At 43.5% G+C, this 23,523-nt stretch overlaps 1 protein-coding gene across 3 annotated transcripts in view; it reads left to right on the top strand.

Moving 5' to 3' along the window:
- parn (poly(A)-specific ribonuclease (deadenylation nuclease)) overlaps positions 1-23,523 on the top strand; it is a 153,535-nt gene that overhangs the window by 18,170 nt on the left and 111,842 nt on the right. For 2 of the 3 annotated variants that reach the window (XM_072481641.1, XM_072481642.1), the window contains exons 6-12: positions 11,683-11,743; positions 12,079-12,244; positions 13,507-13,569; positions 15,394-15,432; positions 16,127-16,169; positions 17,952-18,032; positions 21,101-21,157. In XM_072481641.1, coding sequence (XP_072337742.1) covers positions 11,683-11,743; positions 12,079-12,244; positions 13,507-13,569; positions 15,394-15,432; positions 16,127-16,169; positions 17,952-18,032; positions 21,101-21,157 — 510 coding nt within the window. Of the gene's footprint in view, positions 1-9,480; positions 9,557-11,682; positions 11,744-12,078; positions 12,245-13,506; positions 13,570-15,393; positions 15,433-16,126; positions 16,170-17,951; positions 18,033-21,100; positions 21,158-23,523 lie in introns of all 3 variants that reach the window. The other variant, XM_072481643.1, reaches the window with a different exon arrangement.

Raw genomic sequence — 23,523 nt, forward strand, 5'->3', positions numbered from 1 at the left:
CGTATCCTCTCTCTCTCGTATCCTCTCTCTCTCGTATCCTCTCTCTCTCGTATCCTCTCTCTCTCGTATCCTCTCTCTCTCGTATCCTCTCTCTCTCGTATCCTCTCTCTCTCGTATCCTCTCTCTCTCGTATCCTCTCTCTCTCGTATCCTCTCTCTCTCGTATCCTCTCTCTCTCGTATCCTCTCTCTCTCTCTCTCTCTCTCTCTCTCGTATCGTCTCTCTCTCTCTCTCTCTCGTATCGTCTCTCTCTCTCTCTCTCTCTCGTATCGTCTCTCTCTCTCTCTCTCTCTCTCTCTCGTATCGTCTCTCTCTCTCTCTCTCTCTCTCTCTCTCGTATCGTCTCTCTCTCTCGTATCGTCTCTCTCTCTCTCTCTCTCTCGTATCGTCTCTCTCTCTCTCTCTCTCTCTCTCTCTCGTATCGTCTCTCTCTCTCTCTCTCTCTCTCTCTCTCTCGTATCGTCTCTCTCTCTCTCTCTCTCTCGTATCGTCTCTCTCTCTCTCTCTCTCTCTCTCTCTCTCTCTCTCTCGTATCGTCTCTCTCTCTCTCTCTCTCTCTCGTATCGTCTCTCTCTCTCTCTCTCTCTCTCTCGTATCGCCTCTCTCTCTCTCTCTCTCTCTCTCTCTCTCTCTCTCTCTCTCTCTCTCTCTCGTGTCGCCTCTCTCTCTCTCTCTCTCCCCTCTCTCTCTCTCTCTCTCCCCTCTCTCTCTCTCTCTCCCTCTCTCTCTCTCTCTCTCGTGTCGCCTCTCTCTCTCTCTCTCTCTCTCTCGCTCTCTCTCGTGTCGCCTCTCGCTCTCTCTCGTGTCGCCTCTCTCTCTCTCTCTCTCTCTCTCTCTCTCTCTCTCTCTCTCTCTCTCGTGTCGCCTCTCTCTCTCTCTCTCTCTCTCTCTCTCTCGTGTGTGCATGTGTGTGTGTGCGTGCGTGCGCGCGCGTGCCTCTCGCTCTCCCTCCCTCTGTGGCCCTCTCTCTCTCCCTCCCTCTGTGCCTCTCTCTCTCTCTCCCTCCCTCTGTGCCTCTCTCTGTGTGTGTGTGTGTGTGTGTCTCTCTCTGTCTCTGTCTCTCTCTCTCTCTCTGTCTGTGTGTCTCATTCGCCCCATACCTCTCACTTGGCAGCGCTGTGTTCAGTCTTCTAATTCTTGTTTCTGGAATTACCTCCATAAACCCCACTCTCTACATTCCTCGCTGTTTGGATGTTTGAGGTGAGGGATGCAGTTAGTGTCCCTGCTGATTTTACCTGCAGGAAGTGCTGCCATCTCCAGCTCCTCCAAGACCGAGTTAGGGAACTGGAGCTGGAGTTGGAAGAACTTCGGATCATTCGGGAGGCAGAAGGGGTCATAGATAGCAGCTTCAGGGAATTAGTTACACCAAAGATTGGAGATAGGTGGGTAACTGTAAGAGGGACTGGGAAAAAACAGTCAGTGCAGGGATCCCCTGCGGTCGTTCCCCTGAGAAACAAGTATACCGCTTTGGATACTTGTGGGGGGGACGACTTACCAGGGGTAAGCCATGGGGTACGGGCCTCTGGCACGGAGTCTGTCCCTGTTGCTCAGAAGGGAAGGGGGGAGAGGAGCAGAGCATTAGTAATTGGGGACTCTATAGTCAGGGGCACAGATAGGAGATTTTGTGGGAACGTGAGAGACTCACGTTTGGTATGTTGCCTCCCAGGTGCAAGGGTACGTGATGTCTCGGATCGTGTTTTCCGGGTCCTTAGGGGGAGGGGGAGCAGCCCCAAGTCGTGGTCCACATTGGCACCAACGACATAGGTAGGAAAGGGGACAAGGATGTCAGGCAGGCTTTCAGGGAGCTAGGATGGAAGCTCAGAACTAGAACAAACAGAGTTGTTACCTCTGGGTTGTTGCCCGTGCCACGTGATAGTGAGATGAGGAATAGGGAGAGAGAGCATTTAAACACGTGGCTACAGGGATGGTGCAGGCGGGAGGGTTTCAGATTTTTGGATAACTGGGGCTCTTTCTGGGGAAGGTGGGACCTCTACAGACAGGATGGTCTACATCTGAACCTGAGGGGCACAAATATCCTGGGGGGGAGATTTGTTAGTGCTCTTTGGGGGGTTTAAACTAATGCAGCAGGGGCATGGGAACCTGGATTGTAGTTTTAGGGTAAGGGAGAATGAGAGTATAGAGGTCAGGAGCACAGATTGACGTCGCAGGAGGGGGCCAGCGTTCAGGTAGGTGGTTTGAAGTGTGTCTACTTCAATGCCAGGAGTATACGAAACAAGGTAGGGGAACTGGCAGCGTGGGTTGGTACCTGGGACTTTCGATGTTGTGGCCATTTCGAGACATGGATAGAGCAGGGACAGGAATGGATGTTGCAGGTCCGGGGTTTAGGTGTTTTAGTAAGCCCAGAGAAGGAGGCAAAAGAGGGGGAGGTGTGGCGCTGCTAGTCAAGAGCAGTATTACGGTGGCGGAGAGGATGCTAGATGGGGACTCTTCTTCCGAGGTAGTATTGGCTGAAGTTAGAAACAGGGAAGGAGAGGTCACCCTGTTGGGAGTTTTTTATAGGCCTCCTAATAGTTCTAGGGATGTAGAGGAAAGGATGACAAAGATGATTCTGGATATGAGCGAAAGTAACAGGGTAGTTATTATGGGAGACTTTAACTTTCCAAATATTGACTGGAAAATATATAGTTCGAGTACAATAGATGGGTCGTTTTTTGTACAGTGTGTGCAGGAGGGTTCCTGAAACAATATGTTGACAGGCCAACAAGAGGCGAGGCCACGTTGGATTTGTTTTGGGTAATGAACCAGGCCAGGTGTTGGATTTGGAGGTAGGAGAGCACTTTGGGGACAGTGACCACAATTCGGTGACGTTTACGTTAATGATGGAAAGGGATAAGTATACACCGCAGGCAAGAGTTATAGCTGGGGAAGGGCAATTATGATGCCATTAGACGTGACTTGGGGGGATAAGGTGAGAAGTAGGCTGCAAGTGTTGGGCACACTGGATAAGTGGGGCTTGTTCAAGGATCAGCTACTGCGTGTTCTTGATAAGTATGTACCGGTCAGACAGGGAGGAAGGCGTCGAGCGAGGGAACCGTGGTTTACCAAGGAAGTGGAATCTCTTGTTAAGAGGAAGAAGAAGGCCTATGTGAAGATGAAGTGTGAAGTTTCGGTTGGGGCGATGGATAGTTACAAGGTAGCGAGGAAGGATCTAAAGAGAGAGCTAGACGAGCAAGGAGGGGACATGAGAAGTATTTGGCAGGAAGGATCAAGGAAAACCCAAAAGCTTTCTATAGGTATGTCAGGAATAAGCGAATGACTAGGGAAAGAGTAGGACCAGTCAAGGACAGGGATGGGAAATTGTGTGTGGAGTCTGAAGAGATAGGCGAGATACTAAATGAATATTTTTCGTCAGTATTCACTCAGGAAAAAGATAATGTTGTGGAGGAGAATGCTGAGCCCAGGCTAATAGAATAGATGGCATTGAGGTACGTAGGGAAGAGGTGTTGGCAATTCTGGACAGGCTGAAAATAGATAAGTCCCGGGACCTGATGGGATTTATCCTAGGATTCTCTGGGAGGCCAGGGAAGAGATTGCTGGACCTTTGGCTTTGATTTTTATGTCATCATTGGCTACAGGAATAGTGCCAGAGGACTGGAGGACAGCAAATGTGGTCCCTTTGTTCAAAAAGGGGAGCAGAGACAACCCCGGCAACTATAGACCGGTGAGCCTCACGTCTGTAGTGGGTAAAGTCTTGGAGGGGATTATAAGGGACAAGATTTATAATCATCTAGATAGGAATAATATGATCAGGGATAGTCAGCATGGCTTTGTGAAGGGTAGGTCATGCCTCACAAACCTTATTGAGTTCTTTGAGAAGGTGACTGAACAGGTAGACGAGGGTAGAGCAGTTGATGTGGTGTATATGGATTTCAGCAAAGCGTTTGATAAGGTTCCCCACGGTAGGCTATTGCAAAAAATACGGAGGCTGGGATTGAGGGTGATTTAGAGATGTGGATCAGAAATTGGCTAGCTGAAAGAAGACAGAGGGTGGTGGTTGATGGAAATGTTCAGAATGGAGTACAGTCACAAGTGGAGTACCACAAGGATCTGTTCTGGGGCCGTTGCTGTTTGTCATTTTTATCAATGACCTAGAGGAAGGCGCAGAAGGGTGGGTGAGTAAATTTGCAGACGATACTAAAGTCGGTGGTGTTGTCGATAGTGTGGAAGGATGTAGCAGGTTACAGAGGGATATAGATAAGCTGCAGAGCTGGCTGAGAGGTGGCAAATGGAGTTTAATGTAGAGAAGTGTGAGGTGATTCACTTTGGAAGGAATAACAGGAATGCGGAATATTTGGCTAATGGTAAAGTTCTTGAAAGTGTGGATGAGCAGAGGGATCTAGGTGTCCATGTACATAGATCCCTGAAAGTTGCCACCCAGGTTGATAGGGTTGTGAAGAAGGCCTATGGAGTGTTGGCCTTTATTGGTAGAGGGATTGAGTTCCGGAGTCGGGAGGTCATGTTGCAGCTGTACAGAACTCTGGTCCGGCCGCATTTGGAGGTATTGCGTACAGTTCTGGTCACCGCATTATCGGAAAGACGTGGAGGCTTTGGAGCGGGTGCAGAGGAGATTTACCAGGATGTTGCCTGGTATGGAGGGAAAATCTTATGAGGAAAGGCTGATGGACTTGAGGTTGTTTTCGTTGGAGAGAAGAAGGTTAAGAGGAGACTTAATAGAGGCATACAAAATGATCAGGGGGTTGGATAGGGTGGACAGTGAGAGCCTTCTCCCGCGGATGGATATGGCTGGCACGAGGGGACATAACTTTAAACTGAGGGGTAATAGATATAGGACAGAGGTCAGAGGTAGGTTCTTTACGCAAAGAGTAGTGAGGCCGTGGAATGCCCTACCTGCTACAGTAGTGAACTCGCCAACATTGAGGGCATTTAAAAGTTTATTGGATAAACATATGGATGATAATGGCATAGTGTAGGTTAGATGGCTTTTGTTTCGGTGCAACATCGTGGGCCGAAGGGCCTGTACTGCGCTGTATTGTTCTATGTTCTATGTTCCTGCGACAGCCTCCTTAATGCCTATAATGTTAACAGAAATGCTTGAAATACTCGGCAGGCCTGACAGCATCTGCTTAACCTACCAAATATTTCCAGCATTTTCTGTTTATATTTCAGTTTTCCTGTGTCAATTACATGAAGTCTTTTCTCCTTAACCCTCTGTCCTTTTGCCATCCTTTTGGGCACCCCTTTAATTCCTCTCTGTTGACTCACCAATTGTTTCTTTGAATGACTAAAAATAACATCCAGAGCATTTCAATGCTAAAATGCTATTTTAAGTGCAAGTTGGTGGTTGATTGTGATTTTTTTTTAAACCAGTGGGAACATCTCAGCAAATCTGTTCTTATCATCACTCGTTGTTCATACACATGGTACTCCAGCAGGGGTCACCAAATAGGAACATTTGTTTCCTCTCTCTTCTCACTCCTAACATTGAGGCCTTCCTGTGTTTTGAAGGTTAATGGAGAGAATTATTCAGTGTGAAGCAGCAGATAAGGTGACTGACCCTGTTGGCATCATGTCACAAACGCATCAATTTTATAGTAAATGAATTGTGAGCACAACATCACACTGTGTCTCTCTCTCTCTCTCTCTCTCTCTGGTGTCGCCCCTCTCTCTCTCTCTCTCTCTCTCTCTCTCTCTCTCTCTCTCTCTCTCTCTCTCTCTCTCCCTCTCTCTGTGGTGTCGCCTCTCTCTCTCTGTCTCTCTCTCTCTCTGGTGTCCTCCCTCTCCCTCTCCCTCTCCCTCTCCCTCTCCCTCTCCCTCTCCCTCTCCCTCTCCCTCTCCCTCTCCCTCTCCCTCTCCCTCTCCCTCTCCCTCTCGTGTCGCCCCATGTCACAAACGCATCAATTTTATAGTAAATGAATTGTGAGCACAACATCACACTGTCTCTCTCTCTCTCTCTCTCTCTCTCTCTCTCTGGTGTCGCCTCTCTCTCTCTCTCTCTCTCTCTCTGGTGTCGCCTCTCTCTCTCTCTCTCTCTCTCTGTTGGCATCATGTCACAAACGCATCAATTTTATAGTAAATGAATTGTGAGCACAACATCACACTGTGTAACAATATTAGCTGGTCCAAAAATAAAGTTTGAGTTTTATCTCGTCATGCCTGTAAATTAGTTGGTCCCGTAGTGTTACCAGCAAATACTTTGGAAAGATTGGAGAACCTGATGATCGGCATAAGGAAACTATGTGTGGTTTATGAAGGATCCTGCTTCAGGACCATGATATAGGCTTTGTGTTCATAGAATCCCTGCAGCGCAGAAGGAGGCCATCCCCTCAATTGAGTCTGCACTGACCCTCTGAAAGAGCACCCTGCCTCGGCCCACTTCCCCCACCCTATCCCCGTAACCCAACCTAACCTGCACATCTTTGGACACTTAAGGGGCAATTTTAGCCTGGCCATTCCACCTAACCTTGAGTATATCAACAACAAATCTTCATTAACAACTCATAACTATATACATGTATACAGTGAGAGTGCAGTTGTGAAGCTGACTCCGTCCTCGGTCTTTACACACCTCTGACCAACTGTAGACTGATCCTGGCTCTGTGTCATGTGCCTTCTCACATCACCTTCTTACGGTACGGTACTCCATCCCTGTAAGTTCCAAATCCTATTCCTCTTCTCGACCCACTAACTCCTGCCCCCCCACCACAAGTCCCATGGAGTTACTTCAAGTCTTACATAAATCTTGTGCATTTCCCTTATTGTTCCAACTTTAAAAAAAATAATAATTTTAAGAGTACCCAATTAATTATTTCCAATTAAGAGGCAATTTAGCGTGGCCAGTCCACCTAACCTGCACATCTTTGGGTTGTGGGGGCGAAACCCACGCAAACACTGGGAGAATGTGCAAACTCCACACGGACAGTGACCTGGGGCCGGGATGGAACCTGGGACCTCGGCGCCATGTGGCAGCAATGCTAACCACTGCGCCACCGTGCTGCCCTTATTGTTACAACCTTAATGCTATTCTGACATTATTGCTATTATAATGTTAACACTAGCAACATTCTCACTAACCCCCATCTCCCCTCTTATGTCCTTTTAAGTAAAGGAGAATCAGGCGGCCTGGAGCCCTTATAACCCTTTCGCATCTCATTCGCAATTCTGACAGGGGAGTGATAGACTCTGGTGGCTCTGATTCTTGTTGACGTGGCAGTTGGGGTCTGGTATTTTGGGATGGTTTAATCCATTTCATCTGTCATTTGATGTTAAAGCACAGCTGGCTATTTTGGCGGTGTCTGGTTGCTGTTACTGTTGATCGTTTCTTGTGGGGGAGACAAAAATGGTACTACTTTTACCATTTGAAGCATTGGGAAGCTCTGAGGCTGAGGGAGGGCATTGGGCAAAAAGAAGATTGAGTAGCATGCTTGCCTTTGTATTTTGATCGATTGTGCGGACTGCTGCAGAGTTCCAGCAGCCCTTGTGGTTCTGACACACTGGCTGGAAGTTGCTGTGTGTGGTCATAGTTGGCGGTAGAGGCGCCTTGGACTTTTGATCCTTCTCTAGAACCACTTCCACCAAGGTCCTATGGCATGTATGGAAGGTTGGTCTGGCCATTGGGGACTTCCCAGGACCTGAAAAGATGATGGACAAAAAGTAGCCTTGATATCTTCTGCCATCTGGAGTTCTAGGGCTACACCGCTTTTCTGCTCTGAAGAGAGAGGCTGATTCTGGGCAATGTAGACCAGATCAAACACCCGTTTGTCATCTTAACTCAGTGGGTCAAGGTTCATGCCGATTACCCACTCTGCTCCATAAAGTGGACTGTCTATCATTCCAATCCAAAGGCCTTGGAGCCATGGTCCTACGTCTGCTGTCACAACTGTCATCCTGGCACCTGAATCTATTTTAAAATTTGTTGCATGACCATTTACTCTGATGTCAGCATTCCAAAATGAAGAGCCACTTTTTCTGATATTACCCAAGAAGCGTGGTTGTGTGTCTTCAGAGTTTTTGGTCTCCATCTCGTTGATGACCTTTCGAGATGTTTGTGCAATGCAGTTTTTATTTGCACAGTTTATCAATCCTGTTGTTGCAATGGAAGCATTGGGCCGTCCTTAACGAACACTGATCCTTCCTGTGAGGGAGCTTCGCACTGCAGCGCTGGCAAAAGCTGCTGTCCTGAGCGGTTCAGGCATTCCTTTCCTGACTTGGATGGTCCCTACGATTCTGTGACCTGATATGGTGGGCTGAGGTTTAGGTTTCTGCCCCAAGTGTGTTCTCTTTTCTCTCTCTCTCTTTTTCTTGAATCACCATGTTTCTGTCTCTGATGTGCTCAGACTTAAAATTGCCGTATTCGCACCCCTCTGCCGTCGCTTATGAAGGAATTGATCAGTTCCTAACAGCACCAGTGGCATGATAGTACAGTGGTTAGCATTGTTGCTTCACGGCGCCAGGGACCCGGGTTCAATTCCCGGATTGGGTCATTCTCTGCGGAGTCGGCACATTCTCCCCGTGTCTGCGTGCATTTCCTCTGGGTGCTCTGGTTTCTTCCCGCAAGTCCCGAAAGATGTATTGTTAGGTGAATAAGACGGGCGCCGGAGTGTGGCAACTAGGGGATTTTCACAGTAACTTCATTGCAGTGTTAATGTAAAGATACTTGATACTAATAAAGATCATTATTATTATCCCAGGGCAGTTGGATACTCCTATTAAATTTAGCTCTCTCTAATATTTTATTGTATCTCGAGTTGAAGTAAATGTCAAAGGGTTTAAAAACATCAAATTTGGCAGATGATTCATTGTCGTGCAGTGATGTCATCTGCAGCTGGCCCAATAGAATAAAGAAGTGTATTGACTTGTTCTGTTCATGAATTTTTTATTTAGGCCTCTAGAAATGCGAAATTGTAAAAAAACTCTTCCTCCAAAGACTCCAATTCTGTGACTGGTCTGAGCCATGGTCTGCTCCCAGTGGAGCTGGAATTTGTTCCATTTTGAAGATTTGTTTAGAAGTGTTGGTGCAGCTTTAAGAAATTGCAGGCTTCCAAGCCTTTCACTGCCAATCGGTGGATTTTCCAGCACTAGCTAGCTTTTGGTGGGCTTTCCAAATGACGGTGGTGCACCACAGTCTGAAGAAAAAGGGTATGCAGTGGCTGCATGGGTGGACCGGCTGTTGACTTAGTCTTGCGAGTCTGAAGGCTTGCTGTTTAGAAAATTGGACGGTCGCAAGTTATCCAAAGTAGACAATTTTTCATTTTTCTTTGCCAGACTCGAGCTACGTGTTGAGACTTGGGATCGGGATTAGCAACAGGTTTCTTTCAAACGGCACTTCTGAACGAAAGCGCTTTCCCAGGATTAGCTGGTCTGGAATTTAAAAAATGTTACTTCACTCTTGCAGGCTGTGAACTCTGCTTGCTGAAGCTGGACTTCCAAGGGCAATTCATTGGGGTCTTGTGCTGGAGTAAAGCGTCTACCTTTTTGCTTCATGGCTCATTTCTCTCTGCAGCTGTTTCTTCCTGCTGAATTTCCTGTGCGTCTGTGACTTCAGTTGGGTGTTTGCTTCAGTTCCGAATCCGTTGAAGGTATTATTTTTCTGAGTTTGTCTGCATTCTTGTGAGGATGAGGGTTTTAGATTCTGATGCTGCCGCCACAAAGAATTTGGTCGGTCACCATGAAGTAGGCATCATAGACTTGAATGTATTAACAGCAAGTCTTTATTAACAGCTCATAACTATGTGTGCATATACACTTGAGGTTACAGGTGTGAAGCTGCGTGTATGCCAGGTCTCTTACACATCTCTGGTCTATCTCCAGGCTGACCTTGGCTCTGGTCAATGAGCCAACTTGCATCGCTATGTGGCAGCATTGTACTCTGTCATTAACCCTTTATGTACCAGACCCTACCTCTACAGTTTATAACTGGTTATCTGAACCAAAGATGCAATTACCATCTGGGAAGCAGAACCATGTTTTTATTGCATTTACTGTTGAGTTATTTAGGCATTCTATTCATGTCCAGTTTTGTTTTTATCCTTTTACTAGCTCTAGGTGGAATGATGGCTACAACTGGGTGAGCCGTTTGCCTGTGTGTGTCGTCTCTGTAATCGCGTTGCTTGTACAAGCTGATTGCTGACTAGCTGTGTGAATGTACCGTCCTGCCATTTTCATTGCACACTTGTGCGACGTGCAGATAGTTTAAAAAAAATATTTCTTTATTCTCCCTCTTTTTCACATTTTCTCCCAGATTTACACCCAACAATAGGGCAGCACGGTGGCGCAGTGGTAGCACTGCAGCCTCACGGCGCCGAGGTCCCAGGTTCGATCCCGGCTGTGGGTCACTGTCCGTGTGGAGTTTGCACATTCTCCCCGTGTTTGTGTGATCTTCGCCCCCACAACCCAAAAGATGTGCAAGATAGGTGGATTGAACACACTAAATTGCCCCTTAATTGGAAAAATGAATTGAGTACTCTAAATTTAAAAAAAAAAAAAATTTACACCCAACAATGAACAATAATCAGTAACGAATGTAATGTTAATCCCCATATCAATAACAACAATCCCATCCTCCCACCAAACCCTAGACATTGGCCCGCATGTTAACATAAACAAATGCCAAAAAGGAATCCGGGATCACCCATAATCACCATTAACACATACAGTCCCCCTCCTCTCCCAGCCCCCAAACGCCTAATGTTCGATGTGATCCAATTCTCGAAAGTGCATAATGAATAACGACCATGAATTGTAGAACCCCTCCACCCTTCCCCTCAGTTCAAATTTGACCTTTTCAAGCGTTACGAGTTCCAGTTGGTCCCCCCGCCACACCAGGACACAGGGTGGAGAGGTTGATATCTCCACCCTAACAGGATCCGTCTTCAGGCGATCAACGAGGTGAAGGCTACAACATACGAGGCGAAGGTTACAACATCTGCCTCCGCACCTGTTTCCAATCCTGGCTGGTCCGACATTCCGAATATGGCCTCCCGAGGGCCCGGGTCCAGTTTCACGTGCACCACTTTAGAGATTACCCTAAACACCTCCTTCGAGTAATCCTCCAGCTTTGGACAGGACCAAAACATATGGTTTGCGGGGCCTCCCCCACAACTTTCTCACACATTTTCTAACCCCTCAAAGAGTCGGCTCATCCTCGCCCTTGAAAGGTGCGTTCTATACACCTCAACGTGCAGATAGTTAACTGACTAATTCACCATCCTTGTTGGTACTGAAATATTGTTGCTCCTGTGGAATGTGTTTATATTGTTAGTCCTTGATGTATCTTGTGTTTTGCTGGTGGAATTTGGTGAGCTGCATAAAAGTAAGTCAGTCAGCGCAGTAAAGAAGGTTGTTTGGCTTTTCTGAAGTAAAGGCAAGGTGACTAAAAATTAATGGGGTGCTTAATTGGCTAGTATAGTATCCACTGCCTGCTGGCTGGAGAAATTGGTCATCATGTTAAAACTTCAGACAAAGGTTTGATGCCTCCGCATGAGCTCTGAAAGGAAGTGGAATGTGCAATCAGCAATTATTGAAGAAAGAAAGACTCCCATTTATGTAGTGCCATTCATAACATCAGGATGCCTTTAAACCCAATGGAGTGCTTTTCAAATGTAGTCACTGGTGTAATGTAGGAAACCTACATGAGCCAGGTGATTTTATGTTGGCAGAACACAACTATTGTACTTTTTTTTTTTTTTTTTTTGTTTTGTTTCAGAGTTCAAGTATTGATTTTCTAGCAAACCAAGGATTTGACTTCAATAAAGTCTTCCGAAATGGTGAGTGAACGCTTCTTGGTAAACTAGCTAAACACTCTTTCTTGTAAGCAGGGAGCATGTCACCTTTGTGTAGAGAGTAGAAAATCTGGGATTGTTCTTCTTGGACTGCTTGTGGAGTCACTTTAGTTTACCACAATTAGTTAGGAATCCATATTTTTAAAGTTTCATATTTGCGGACAAATGTTTTATTCATTTAAAGCAGTCAGGCCTGCATGTTACTCAGGCTTACCTTTTAAGTTTTGAATTTCAAAAATTGTTTTGAAGTGTATTGACGCCATTATTTGGAGCAGTTTTGAGCTTTCAGAACAATTGTCTATTGGTATTCAAATTTATAGGAATCCCATACTTAAATCGGGAAGAGGAACGGCAACTTCGAGAGCAGTTAGAAGAAAAACACCATCAGTCCAATGGCACAGGAACACCATCTTTCATTTCGCCAAACTCCACCAAGGGGCCCATTGTCATTCCAGAAGAACATCGCAGTTTTATTGAGAAAATTGTGTAAGTCAAATGAATGTGAACCACTTGTGACTGAATTATTTAATGATTTGGCTTTTGCTTTAAATTGATGTCCATGAACAAAAAGATTGAGCCTGTGGCTGGCATCAGCAGAGCACCATCCTGGATGGTGTAAGACATGAAATGCTGAACTTAGCACTCCAGGACCCAGTTTAAACAGATGAGCAGTCCTAAGTGATCTTTTAAGAGGGAAACCCAAGATGAGAGCACAGTGCTTTCCAATCCCAAACTTCTTTATATGCAAGGTTTCTAAAAATATTTTCGGCTGTTGTGTGTAGAACTTTAAGAGCCTTGAAGACGGATTTTTTTTTTTTTTTTTGAATGTCTTGGCCTGTATTTGAAAACTGTCAAAAGCTTTAAATGAAAAATTGAATTAATCGGAGTGAACAGTGAATAATTTTTAAAATTACACTCCTCCACCAATTCCACAACACCCTCCCCCCACCCCAATCCTATTGTGAGGGTGTTAACTCCTCCTTGGTGCTGTCCAGCAAACACATCTCCACCTGAGTACCACTTTTATTTTCCTTCCAAGAGGCACTGAAGTCCAACAGATACTCATCCTCTTTTTTATTGAGGAGCTTGTGATATCATCAACCGTTATATATTTATTGGCGATCTGGTCACTTGAACAAAACATGACTTCTAAACTAGTCAGCTGCCTCTGTGAGAGGATGCGCTCTTTTATAAAGATCTGAAATTTTGTTTTCTCCATTTTCATCATAAACTCCTAAGTTATGTAAAGTAAAATTCTTCTCTTATGCTCCATTCTGAATTTTTCCATTTCACATCTTGACGGCTGCATTTGGCCCTGGATTGATGGCAGCCAATCTTATTCAACAATCAGCCAGGGCAGTATTTGAGCACAAACCCCAGATTTGAAAGAGTGCAAAATGATTGTGCTGCCAGTCTCCAGCTTGGAGTTCCAACTTTATAGAAAGCGACTGTGTAGAAGGTGCAGAAATGATCAGTGGAAAGTAGACAGCCCAACTTACAGTCCCTTGGGTCCTAGCCACTCAACATCAACTCTTTCGTGATCATTAACCTTGTTCTCCTTTACTGAGATGAATATGAAGAGATGGGAGGTGAAATGGGTTTGAATGAAGATAAAATTCTCATATACATATAGGTCCATGTAAATGTCTTAATACTTGTCTTTTGGTCTTGTGTTTGAATCAAATTGTTCTGCTTCATAAGCCAATTGTTCTGAAATGTTCAAACCAGAACTATTTAAATGTTTCCAGAGAGAAGGTTGAAGACTTATTGAAAGATGATAACGGTAGCATTGAACTGGATCCATGTACTGGGTAAGTTGAAAATGTTAGATCCATATTTCAAAACTACTTACTTTATGGGCATTTAGGAGTTTACTTGAAAATGCACGTGTAAATTTGTGCGTGCACACAATTGAATATACGGTTACAAATAACTTTTTAAAAAAAAATAATAATAATAATGAATGCATTCTCTAGCCCTGGAGATATTTACTGATTTATGTGTGTTCATGTAACCTATGTAGCATTTGTTTGTGTGGAGAGGAATCCCAACCTAGCCCGATCCATTCTTTACCCTGATGTTCATAGACGTGCATGCTCAGATGGGTCACTGGACAGCTAGCAGGAGAAGGGAATTGTGTACCTCCACTCCTTGCCGAGCTTAAATGAAATGGAGGCCAAATCTCGTGTACCCACTGATGCCTCAATTTAAATCAGCTAAGTCAACACCGGAATGAATCTGGAAACTTCAATACTCAGTACCGTAAGGAGCTCTGTTACCAACAGAACCACCACACAAGCTAATCATTATATTTAATGGAACAAGTTATGATCTGGGATGCATTATCAACAATAAATAACATTCAAATTGAGTTAGTTATATACTTGAAGGGGAAAACAAATCTGGGTATGGGGAGAGAGCAGGGAAGTGGAACGAATGGATTTAACACGATGGATCGAATCACTTCATTCAGTGTTATAAGATTCTATGATCGGTTGACTTTTTTCCCCTTGATGCTTGAACAATTTCTATCTGTGCCCCAAACAAGTGCCATTTTTGCTTGTGTACATGTTTTTTTTTTTTAATAAATATTTTATTGAGAATTTTTGGTCAACCAACACAGTACATTGTGCATCCTTTACACAATATTATAACAACACAAATAACAATGACCTATTTTATAAACAAAAAATGAATAAATAATAAATAACAAAAATGAAAACTAACCCTAATTGGCAACTGCCTTATCACAAGTAACACTCTCCAAAAATATAATTTAACAGTCCAATATATAATTATCTGTCGCAACGACCTATACATATACAGTATATATTAACAACCCTGAGAGTCCTTCTGGTTCCCCCCCCCCCCCCCCCCCCCCCCCCCCCGATCCTGGGCTGCTGCTGCTGCCTTCTTTTTTCCATTCCATCTATCTTTCTGCGAGGTATTCGACGAACGGTTGCCACTGCCTGGTGAACCCTTGAGCCGACCCCCTTAGAACGAACTTAATCCGCTCTAGCTTTATAAACCCTGCCATGTCATTTATCCAGGTCTCCACCCCCGGGGGCTTGGCTTCTTTCCACATTAGCAATATCCTGCGCCGGGCTACTAGGGACGCAAAGGCCAAAACATCGGCCTCTCTCGCCTCCTGCACTCCCGGCTCTTGTGCAACCCCAAATATAGCCAACCCCCAGCTTGGTTCGACCCGGACCCCCACTATTTTTGAAAGCACCTTTGTCACCCCCATCCAAAACCCCTGTAGTGCCGGGCATGACCAAAACATATGGGTATGATTCGCTGGGCTTCTCGAGCACCTCGCAAACCTATCCTCCACCCCAAAAAATTTACTGAGCCGTGCTGCAGTCATATGCGCCCTGTGTAATACCTTAAACTGAATCAGGCTTAGCCTGGCACACGAGGACGACGAGTTTACCCTGCTTAGGGCATCTGCCCACAGCCCCTCCTCGAATGCTTGTGTACATGTTAAACATAATAATCAAATACACAAATTATACACTTGAGCTCTTGCAATGGTGTTACTTATTTTAAATTGCCTAATTTTGCTAATCTGTATTTATAGTATTAGACATGGAGACTTCTGTTGGTTTTTACAAATATATGTTTTCTGTTCAAAGGTTCCAGAGAAAACTTATTTATCAAACTTTGAATTGGAAGTAAGTAGAGTATCTAAGTACAAGTCATGAATATGGTGCCTTGTCTACATTCTGTGCGGCTTCACTTGTAGAATGAGTGAGGTTTCCACTGGCGAGGGATGTGTTGTGAATGAAATCTGATGTAAAGCTGATGGACAAATACTGGATGGACAAATACTGGATGATTATAAGATGTCAGTGGCTGTAACAGGATGTCAAACTTACAAATCGCAGAGTTGCTTAAGGCATCTATTAAATTGAAACCTTGTGTTTGGTAACTCTCCAGGGAGTACTAAAGTTATAGAGCAAAAAAGGTTACAGCAAAATCACCTTTTCATTTGTGTTCATATGACATTGTAACTAAGAGTTTTGTAGTTCCTGTAATGTAAGGTTAGATTTGACTATGTTCCTGCCCAGCTTGTTAAATGAATTGATAAGCTGGCTGTAAATTCAGACTAGGATTCTTGTTCTAGGTATCTTTCTTCTGAACTAGTGAGCTTTAATTATTAAAGCAAGAATTGTTCCGTATTTAAGGGAAGTTGCAGTAAAGACAATGCAATAGGTTGGCAAAAGTATTTTTTGTTGAGGGGAAATTCAAAGTGGTTATTGGAAAACTTACCAGAAAATATCCCAGCAAGAAAAAAATGTAAACTGTACACAGGTTTGTTTAAATACTCCACTGAAATCATTTTTCCCATTACCGTCCTTGCTTTAGGTTTCCGAAAGGAGCCCATGTAGAAACCTTGGAGAATGAAAAGGTAAGGACTTCAACATCAGATAGAAGCAGTTGGAAGGTAAATATCATTGTCAAAGGAAAAGGATGTGACTAAGTACATTTGTGATGGATGGCATATGTATTTTCAATATATTAAAGGAGCAAGAAAAGACTTATCAGCTGTAAAATATTCCAGAAGATATCATCTCCCTTGTTTTGAATTGCATTCCGAAACAGTGGGAATTTATCTTGCCAATTTTCTGTCCTCGCCTCACCTTGAGGAGAAACTCATTCCCAGGATTTAATTCCAGGCCCTTGTAGTCGCCTGTACTTTGCCCATTTGATCTTTTTATGCTTTATTTAACAAATTTAGAGTACCCAATTATTTTTTTCCAATTAAGGGACAATTTAGTGTGGCCAATTCACCTATGCTACACTTTTTTTTAGGTTGTAGGGGTGAGACACCCACAAGAATGTGCAAATGGACAGTGACCCGGGGCCAGGATCGGTCCCAGGTCCTCGGCGCCGTGAGGCAGCAGTGCTAACCACTGTGCCACCATGCCGCCTCCTAGATCGTTTTATTCTCGACTGTGAGCAATGCCAAGCTCTTTATAGCGGCATTGTAGCGAGGGCTGGTCCTTCGTTGACAATGCAAATTGTCCAGGGGCCACTGGAGAGCAATTGGGAATGGGATCGAAGGCTGTGTTTGGTTTTCCCATCTTCCTGCGCCCTCCCTGCCAGGCCCTCAATGCTGCACCCATGTATGATGTTTATTTCTGTATCCATTTCATTTTGGGATGTACAGCACATATTACATTATCCTTTGGATAGACTTTAAATATTGTCAGGTCACCAATGGCCAGAGGTTTTGTCTTCTCGGGTTTCTAATCTAAAGAAAGGAGCTGACAATGCCTCTGTTTAATGTATATCTGAAAGATGCCACCTCTGAAAATGCAGCACACTCTCAGTTCTGCACTGAAATGTCAGTTACGATTTCCTTTGCACTGATATCTGTGAAATGAGACTTGAACCAACAACATGCTGACTCTTGATCTGAGAACACTACAAACTAAGCTACATGCATGCAGCAAAGGCTCATCATAGATGTGGGTTTGGGTACAGCCTGTAGATGTGCCTGTAGATTCCTGTTGAGTATAAAGCCCAAGGTGGGCTGCATCGTATATACGTTTTGTGACTCGGGGGCCCCCTTGTGCTCGGTCATTCCAGTTACAATTTTGCTGCAGTTTCTTGGCGCATTTTGCCTCCTGATGTGGATTTGCTGACTAGCCACATCTAAGTTATCATTGAGGGAAAGATAGGGATTCAAAATCTCATTGGGGCAACATGGCTTAGAATCAGTCGTGATTTGAGGTTAGCAGAAGGTCAAAAACTTAATCTTTTATCCTTAAGCTGACAATTTGAGGATATAAAATGCAACTGTTTGGCTGCATGATGGGACCAATTTTGTTTTAGACCCATATCAGAACTTGAGATCTGAATGCAAGGTGGCATTCTTTCACATGGTGAATATCTCCGTGCTGCATTGTCAATGACTATGACCTTCGAAGGAGATAGTAAGTTCAGATCTTGATGGCCTGTTCAGACATTGAATAGTGGTGTAAAATATTTTAATTGGCCAACAGTCCTCTTTCAACCAACAGATCCTTCATCTTTTTGCATTGCTGATGCTGAGTAATCACCCCGTTTGACGTACAGTTAATTGTGTGATATGATTTTGAGATGTTTTAATGATCTAGTAAGGTACCAAATTTTTAACCTGAAGGAAAGACAAATCAATGTTGAAGTGTTTCAATATATCTTGCAGAAAGAGAGGTATATTGTGGTCAGCAAGCTGGATGATGACGAACGAAGGAGACGAGAAGAACAAAAACGAGCAAAAGAGCAGGTAATGGTGCACTTGTATATTCTGTACTTATTGATACTTCGGTGTGTTTTTTCCCCCATGTTCATGCAAAACCTGGCCCAATGAACTGGGTTAATAAAAGTAAATGATAGGCATTTTTAAAAGAACTGCAGCTTTCCACTTGGAAATTGGAAAACTTTTAACCATGCCTTGTGGTGCTTTGGGAGAATGTCCAATTTAAGCCATCTTTAATTAAAAATAAGTAATGAAAGGACAAATCTGGTTCTACTTCCCAAAAAATGCTTTGGGACATAAGAATCCTGTTGAGTTGTTTAGTTATTGCATTTCTAATCCCATCTCTGCAGTTAGCAACATATAGCTGTATCTGATTAAAGCTCCAATCTATCCAATTTACATAATATTTTTGCTATTAAAGTGGCATACTCATGTAAAATCCAATGAGTTAAATTTATAAATTCTTTATTGATAGGGCCCCTTCTGAAACGTGACAGCTGTTTTGATAATTTTAAAGTACCATAATGGATAGCAGGAAATGATTGCAAAGTTGTAATTTAATGTCAGATGTTATAAACCGCAAGAGGTTTTATACCAATAAAATGAGCACCAAAATTAAATTAGTCTTGATGTGAAATGACTGCCATCCATTTGCTGCCATCCATTTGCATTTAATGAGAGTCCATTTTTTAAAGTTATTAGCAATTTATTTATCCTGTGCGAAATTGGAAACTGTGGCCAGATTTCAGTCAGTGATCCTTTCTGTATGTGGAAAAATAAGTCGAGGCGATAGAAACATAGAAAATATATAGCATCAAAGGAGACCTTACAGCCCACTAGATATTTTTCTCACAAAGCTATTTGAATGCTGCAGCTTATTGATCTCTAGGATTACAGGTTCATATCGGTTTCTCAATTAAGAAAATGGAAGCTTTACCTCTATTGTTTTGAGTTCTTGCAAATTGAATTGGGGTTGTCCAACACAAATGCAGAATACCATGGATACTGGAAATATGAAATAATAACGGAAATATTCAGCAGGTTAGGCAGGATCTCTGGAGGGAGCAACAAAATCAGTAATGATTCGCTTGGCAAAAGTTCATCGACCTGAAACAGTAAGTCTGTTTCCCTCACCATAGATGCTGCCGAAGCGACTGGGCACTGTTTACTCTTGAACTCGCAGCCATGTAGCAACCCGTAAGTTCCTGTGCACCAGTTGGCCTTTTGTAGTTAGGTTCAGTTTTAAGCAGGGCTGTGCAAAAAATAAATAAATCTAACCTAAAATAAATACCCAGGCACTTCAGATAAAGTGTCTGTTGATGTTGAATATTTTTGTCATTTTCTATTTTAGTTTGAACCATCTAATCCTGTATTTACCAGCTTAAATTCCTTGTATTTCTACCATTGTTGGCAAATTGCAAACATTTTATGTTCGCCCTGAAGAATGTAGGGATGCACTATCGAAAGGGTGTTCTCAGCTGGTAATCCAGCCAGTGTTTTTTTGTTAAAGTCACTTGCTTATTTTCGCAGCAATTGAGCGATATAAAATGAATTTCCATACACAATTGTTTTAATGTTAGAGCGGGTACTCTAGAAACCAGAAGCTGGTATGAGTATGTTTTTGTTGACCTGTAAGGCCAGATTTTTCTCGTATCATGATCTCGTATCTTAATTTATTTTTGATGTATGATTCCAAAGATAGGCAGCCTGTGAAACTCCACCCTTAATCCATGATTTCTGCTGCCTGTTGTCAGAAAGTGTGCATCATTGAGGTTTAAGTTGTAGCCAATATCAAAGTTGGCAAAGTTTAAGATTGTCCTTGGGTATCACTGCTTTTGGGGGAGAGAAAGAGAGAGGTGACAAGATAAATGATTGAGGCGTGTAGAGGAAATCCTTTTCCAGAACATGATGGCTAAAACTTGGTGAGAGCGGGAGGCGAAATCAGGAAACACTTTTATTTTCACGAAGTAGTGTTGGAAATGCGGAATTTCCTAAGAGACGGTGGATGCTGGGTCAAAGCAAATTGCCATTCCGCGAATTTGTGCACACCGCAGATCTGATGCATTTTTTCTGAACCTAGCATTCCTCATTTTTGCTGAGTTATCTGCAATCCCTTATTTTTTAAAAATTCATTTACCTGCTTATTTATATGTAATTATTAAACTAGCTAATTACCTATCTTCTGCTTTATCTCCAGAATCAAAGAAGGGTCTAAAATGTTTCATGTAGTTTAGCTAAAGACTCCAAGGTTATATAGCTGCTCACAAATATTTTGTGCAGAGTACAAAAGGGAAAGTTGTGTGGTTCTACGGAGACCTCGAAGGGTCAATTGCACTTGTGTCTATTGCCCCCTGAAAGAATGACTCACGATTGAAGGTCATGAGTAACTTAGATTGACATGTGCGTACAATAATCTCAAGGCTTTACAGGGGCTAAATTGAGTTATTCCCAGAAGATCCTGGATTCAATACTTTATCTGTGCCGAAATAGCAAATCTCCGATTTGGTGACAAAGATGCTGCCGCTGGCCTATCCACTGCTAGATTAGGGGGAGACAAATGGTCTCCACTTCCAATTCTTGATCACCAATTGCCAACTTTTTCTAAAGTACACCGTGCTCAGCTGGCATGACCCTGAAGTCAGCTAGCTTCCCAGCACTTGCTATCTAAACTTTGAGGTTTAATAAATGCCTTCAAGTACCATGCCCCAAGCAATCCATGCCACTTTATTCCAGCAAGGGGTTGAGCAGAAAACTCAGTGAGAAAAAGATATTAAAATCAGTTGTTCATGTTTTTTTTCATGTAACGTATCCATCTGCCCTAATGGTTCATGTGTAAATTTTAAGGGCGGTAACTGATTTGAGTGCCTTAAGTTTGTATTTCTATCTCTCAGCATTTCCATTAGTTTGTCTAATTATCGTGTCTGGTTTGCGTTTTTTTTTTAAATCCTCACTAACATCTGACATTACTGAGGGGTGAGCTCTCCAGAGAAATTAATAATTTAGGGTTGAAACTAAGTAGTTATGAATCCTTCAATGGTGTGGATATTTTGAAAACTAGGCCTCTGCTTTACAGTAACCAGCTGCCTTCTTTGCAGGAGGAAATGAATGATGCTGTGGGGTTTTCCAAAGTAATATATGCCATTTCAAAATCGGTGAGTCCTTTTTCCGAATGCAAATGAAAGTTTATTTCCTGGATATTTTTGCAATCTCATTTGAAACGTTCCCTGTTTAATTGTTAAGATTTTTAATACTGCAATAGCTTTATGATCCATATTTTAACAATTGTCCTGTGATTTCAGAATTGCTATAGCCATTGTTTCATTCTCGTGCCCCTAGCCAAGCTGTTTCAGTACAGCTACAACACTGCCCAGCAATGTGGAAAATTGTCCAGGTATGTCCTGTGCAGGGCAAATCCAACCCAACCAATTACCGCCATTAGTCTGCTCTCTTATCATCAATAAAGTGATGGTAGGGGTCCTCAACAGTACTATCAAGACGCACTTGCTTAACAATAACCTGCTGAATGGTATTCTGTTTCGGTTCCACCCGGATCATTCGGCTCCCACCCTCATAGCTTTAGTTCAAACATGGACAAAAGAGTGACTGCTCTTAACATCAAGGCAGCATTTGATCGAGTATAGCATCAAAGAGCTCTAGCAAAACCGAGTCAATGGGAATCAGAGGGAAAACTCCCTGCTGGGTGAAATGTTAGCTATACAAAGGAAGATGGTTATGGTGGCTGGAGGACAATCATTTCAACTCTAGGGCCATCACTGCAGAAGTTCCTCAAGGTAGTGTTCTATGCCCAACCGCGTTCAGCTGCTTCATCAATTGCCTCCCAACATAATCATGTCAGAAGTGGAGATATATGTGCTGACTGCACAATGTTCAGTATCATTTGAGACTCCTCAGATACTGATGTAGTCCATGCCAAATAGAGCAAGACCTGGACAATATCTAGACTCTGGCTGACAAATGGCATGTAACATTCACACCACAGAAGTGCCAGGCAATGACCATCTCTAGCAAGAGGGAATCTAGCCATTGTCCCTTGACATTCAATGGCACTACCATCACTGAATGCCCCACTTACAACATCCTGACCAAAAACTGAATTGGACTTGCCATATAAATACCGTGGCTACCTGAGCAGGTCAGAAGCTAGGTATCCTGCAGCAAATAACCCGCCTCCTGACTCCCTAAAGCCTGACCACCATCTACTGGGCACAAGTCGGGAGTGTGATGGAATACTCTCTCCTTGACTGGTTGAGTGCAGCTCTAACAATACTCTAGAAGTTCAACACCATCTAAGACAAAACAGGCTGCTTAATTAGCACCTCATTCACAAACATTCATTGACAAACAGTGGCAGCAGTGCATACCATCTACTAGATGCCCTGAAGAAACTCACCAAGATTCCTTTGCACCTTCCAAACCCGCTACCATCTAGAAGGATAAGGGCTGCAGATACTTGGCAACACCACCACCTGGAAGTTTCCCTTCAAGCCATGCACGATCCTGACTTTAAACTATGTCACAGTGGGTGTACTTGCATCACATGGACTGCAGCGGTTCAAGTAGGCAGATAACCACCACCTTCACAAGGGTAACTAGGGATGGACAATAAATGTTGGCCGAGCCAACGACACCTACGTAGCATGTGAAAAAGCTGACATTCCAAGTCCAGTGCTACATTTCTGAGCATTTTACCCAGTGATCAATGCTGCTTTTTCCCCATATAAAGACATGGTTTTCAGTTTTTAAAATAAATTTAGAGTACCCAAATCATTTTTCCCAATTAAGGGGCAATTTAGCATGGCCAATCCACCTACCCTGCACATCTTTGGGTTGTGGGGGTGAAATCCACGCAAACACTGGGAGAATGCAAACTCCACGCGGACAGCGATCCAGAGCCGGGATCAAATCTGGGACCTCGGCTCCGTGAGGAAGCAATGCTAACCACTGTGCCACCGTGCTGCCCCTTCAGTTCTGATGTATTATGGAAATACCTCTTATCAAGTCGAGAAAAATCCATGAACGAAAAGCTTGCTATGTATATGTTCAAACAAAGACACTTTCTCCTGAGCTATCTTGCTATTTATAAAGATGGTAGTGCCACAACAAATATAAAATATTGTAGGATTGCTGACATTTGGGAGTTTGTGTTTGAAGTATATGCATGTATGTGGCATTGCAACACCTGCCAAGTTGGAAGCATAGTTTGAGCATGGCCTATTATGGAACAAATAAATGGTAAAGCAGCCACCCTTCTAAATGCAAGCCTCTCTGAAATTTAATGTTTTTGTTTACCCTGGTATAATAATTACCGGATTTTTGGAAGATGACTGGGATTTTGCCTCTACGGCATAATCCTTAAATTGATCAATCAGCTGTTGACAGCAAGAGACTCACCAAGCTGCAGCGATTATGTTGAATGTTTGGAATCGCCACAATGGGCACATTTCTGTTTCAAGGCACTGTTAGTTCATGTTCTGTTGCAGCAGAGGTTTGGTGCAGG

This window comes from Scyliorhinus torazame, chromosome 17, assembly GCF_047496885.1.
Source record: "Scyliorhinus torazame isolate Kashiwa2021f chromosome 17, sScyTor2.1, whole genome shotgun sequence".
NCBI lineage: Eukaryota > Metazoa > Chordata > Chondrichthyes > Carcharhiniformes > Scyliorhinidae > Scyliorhinus > Scyliorhinus torazame.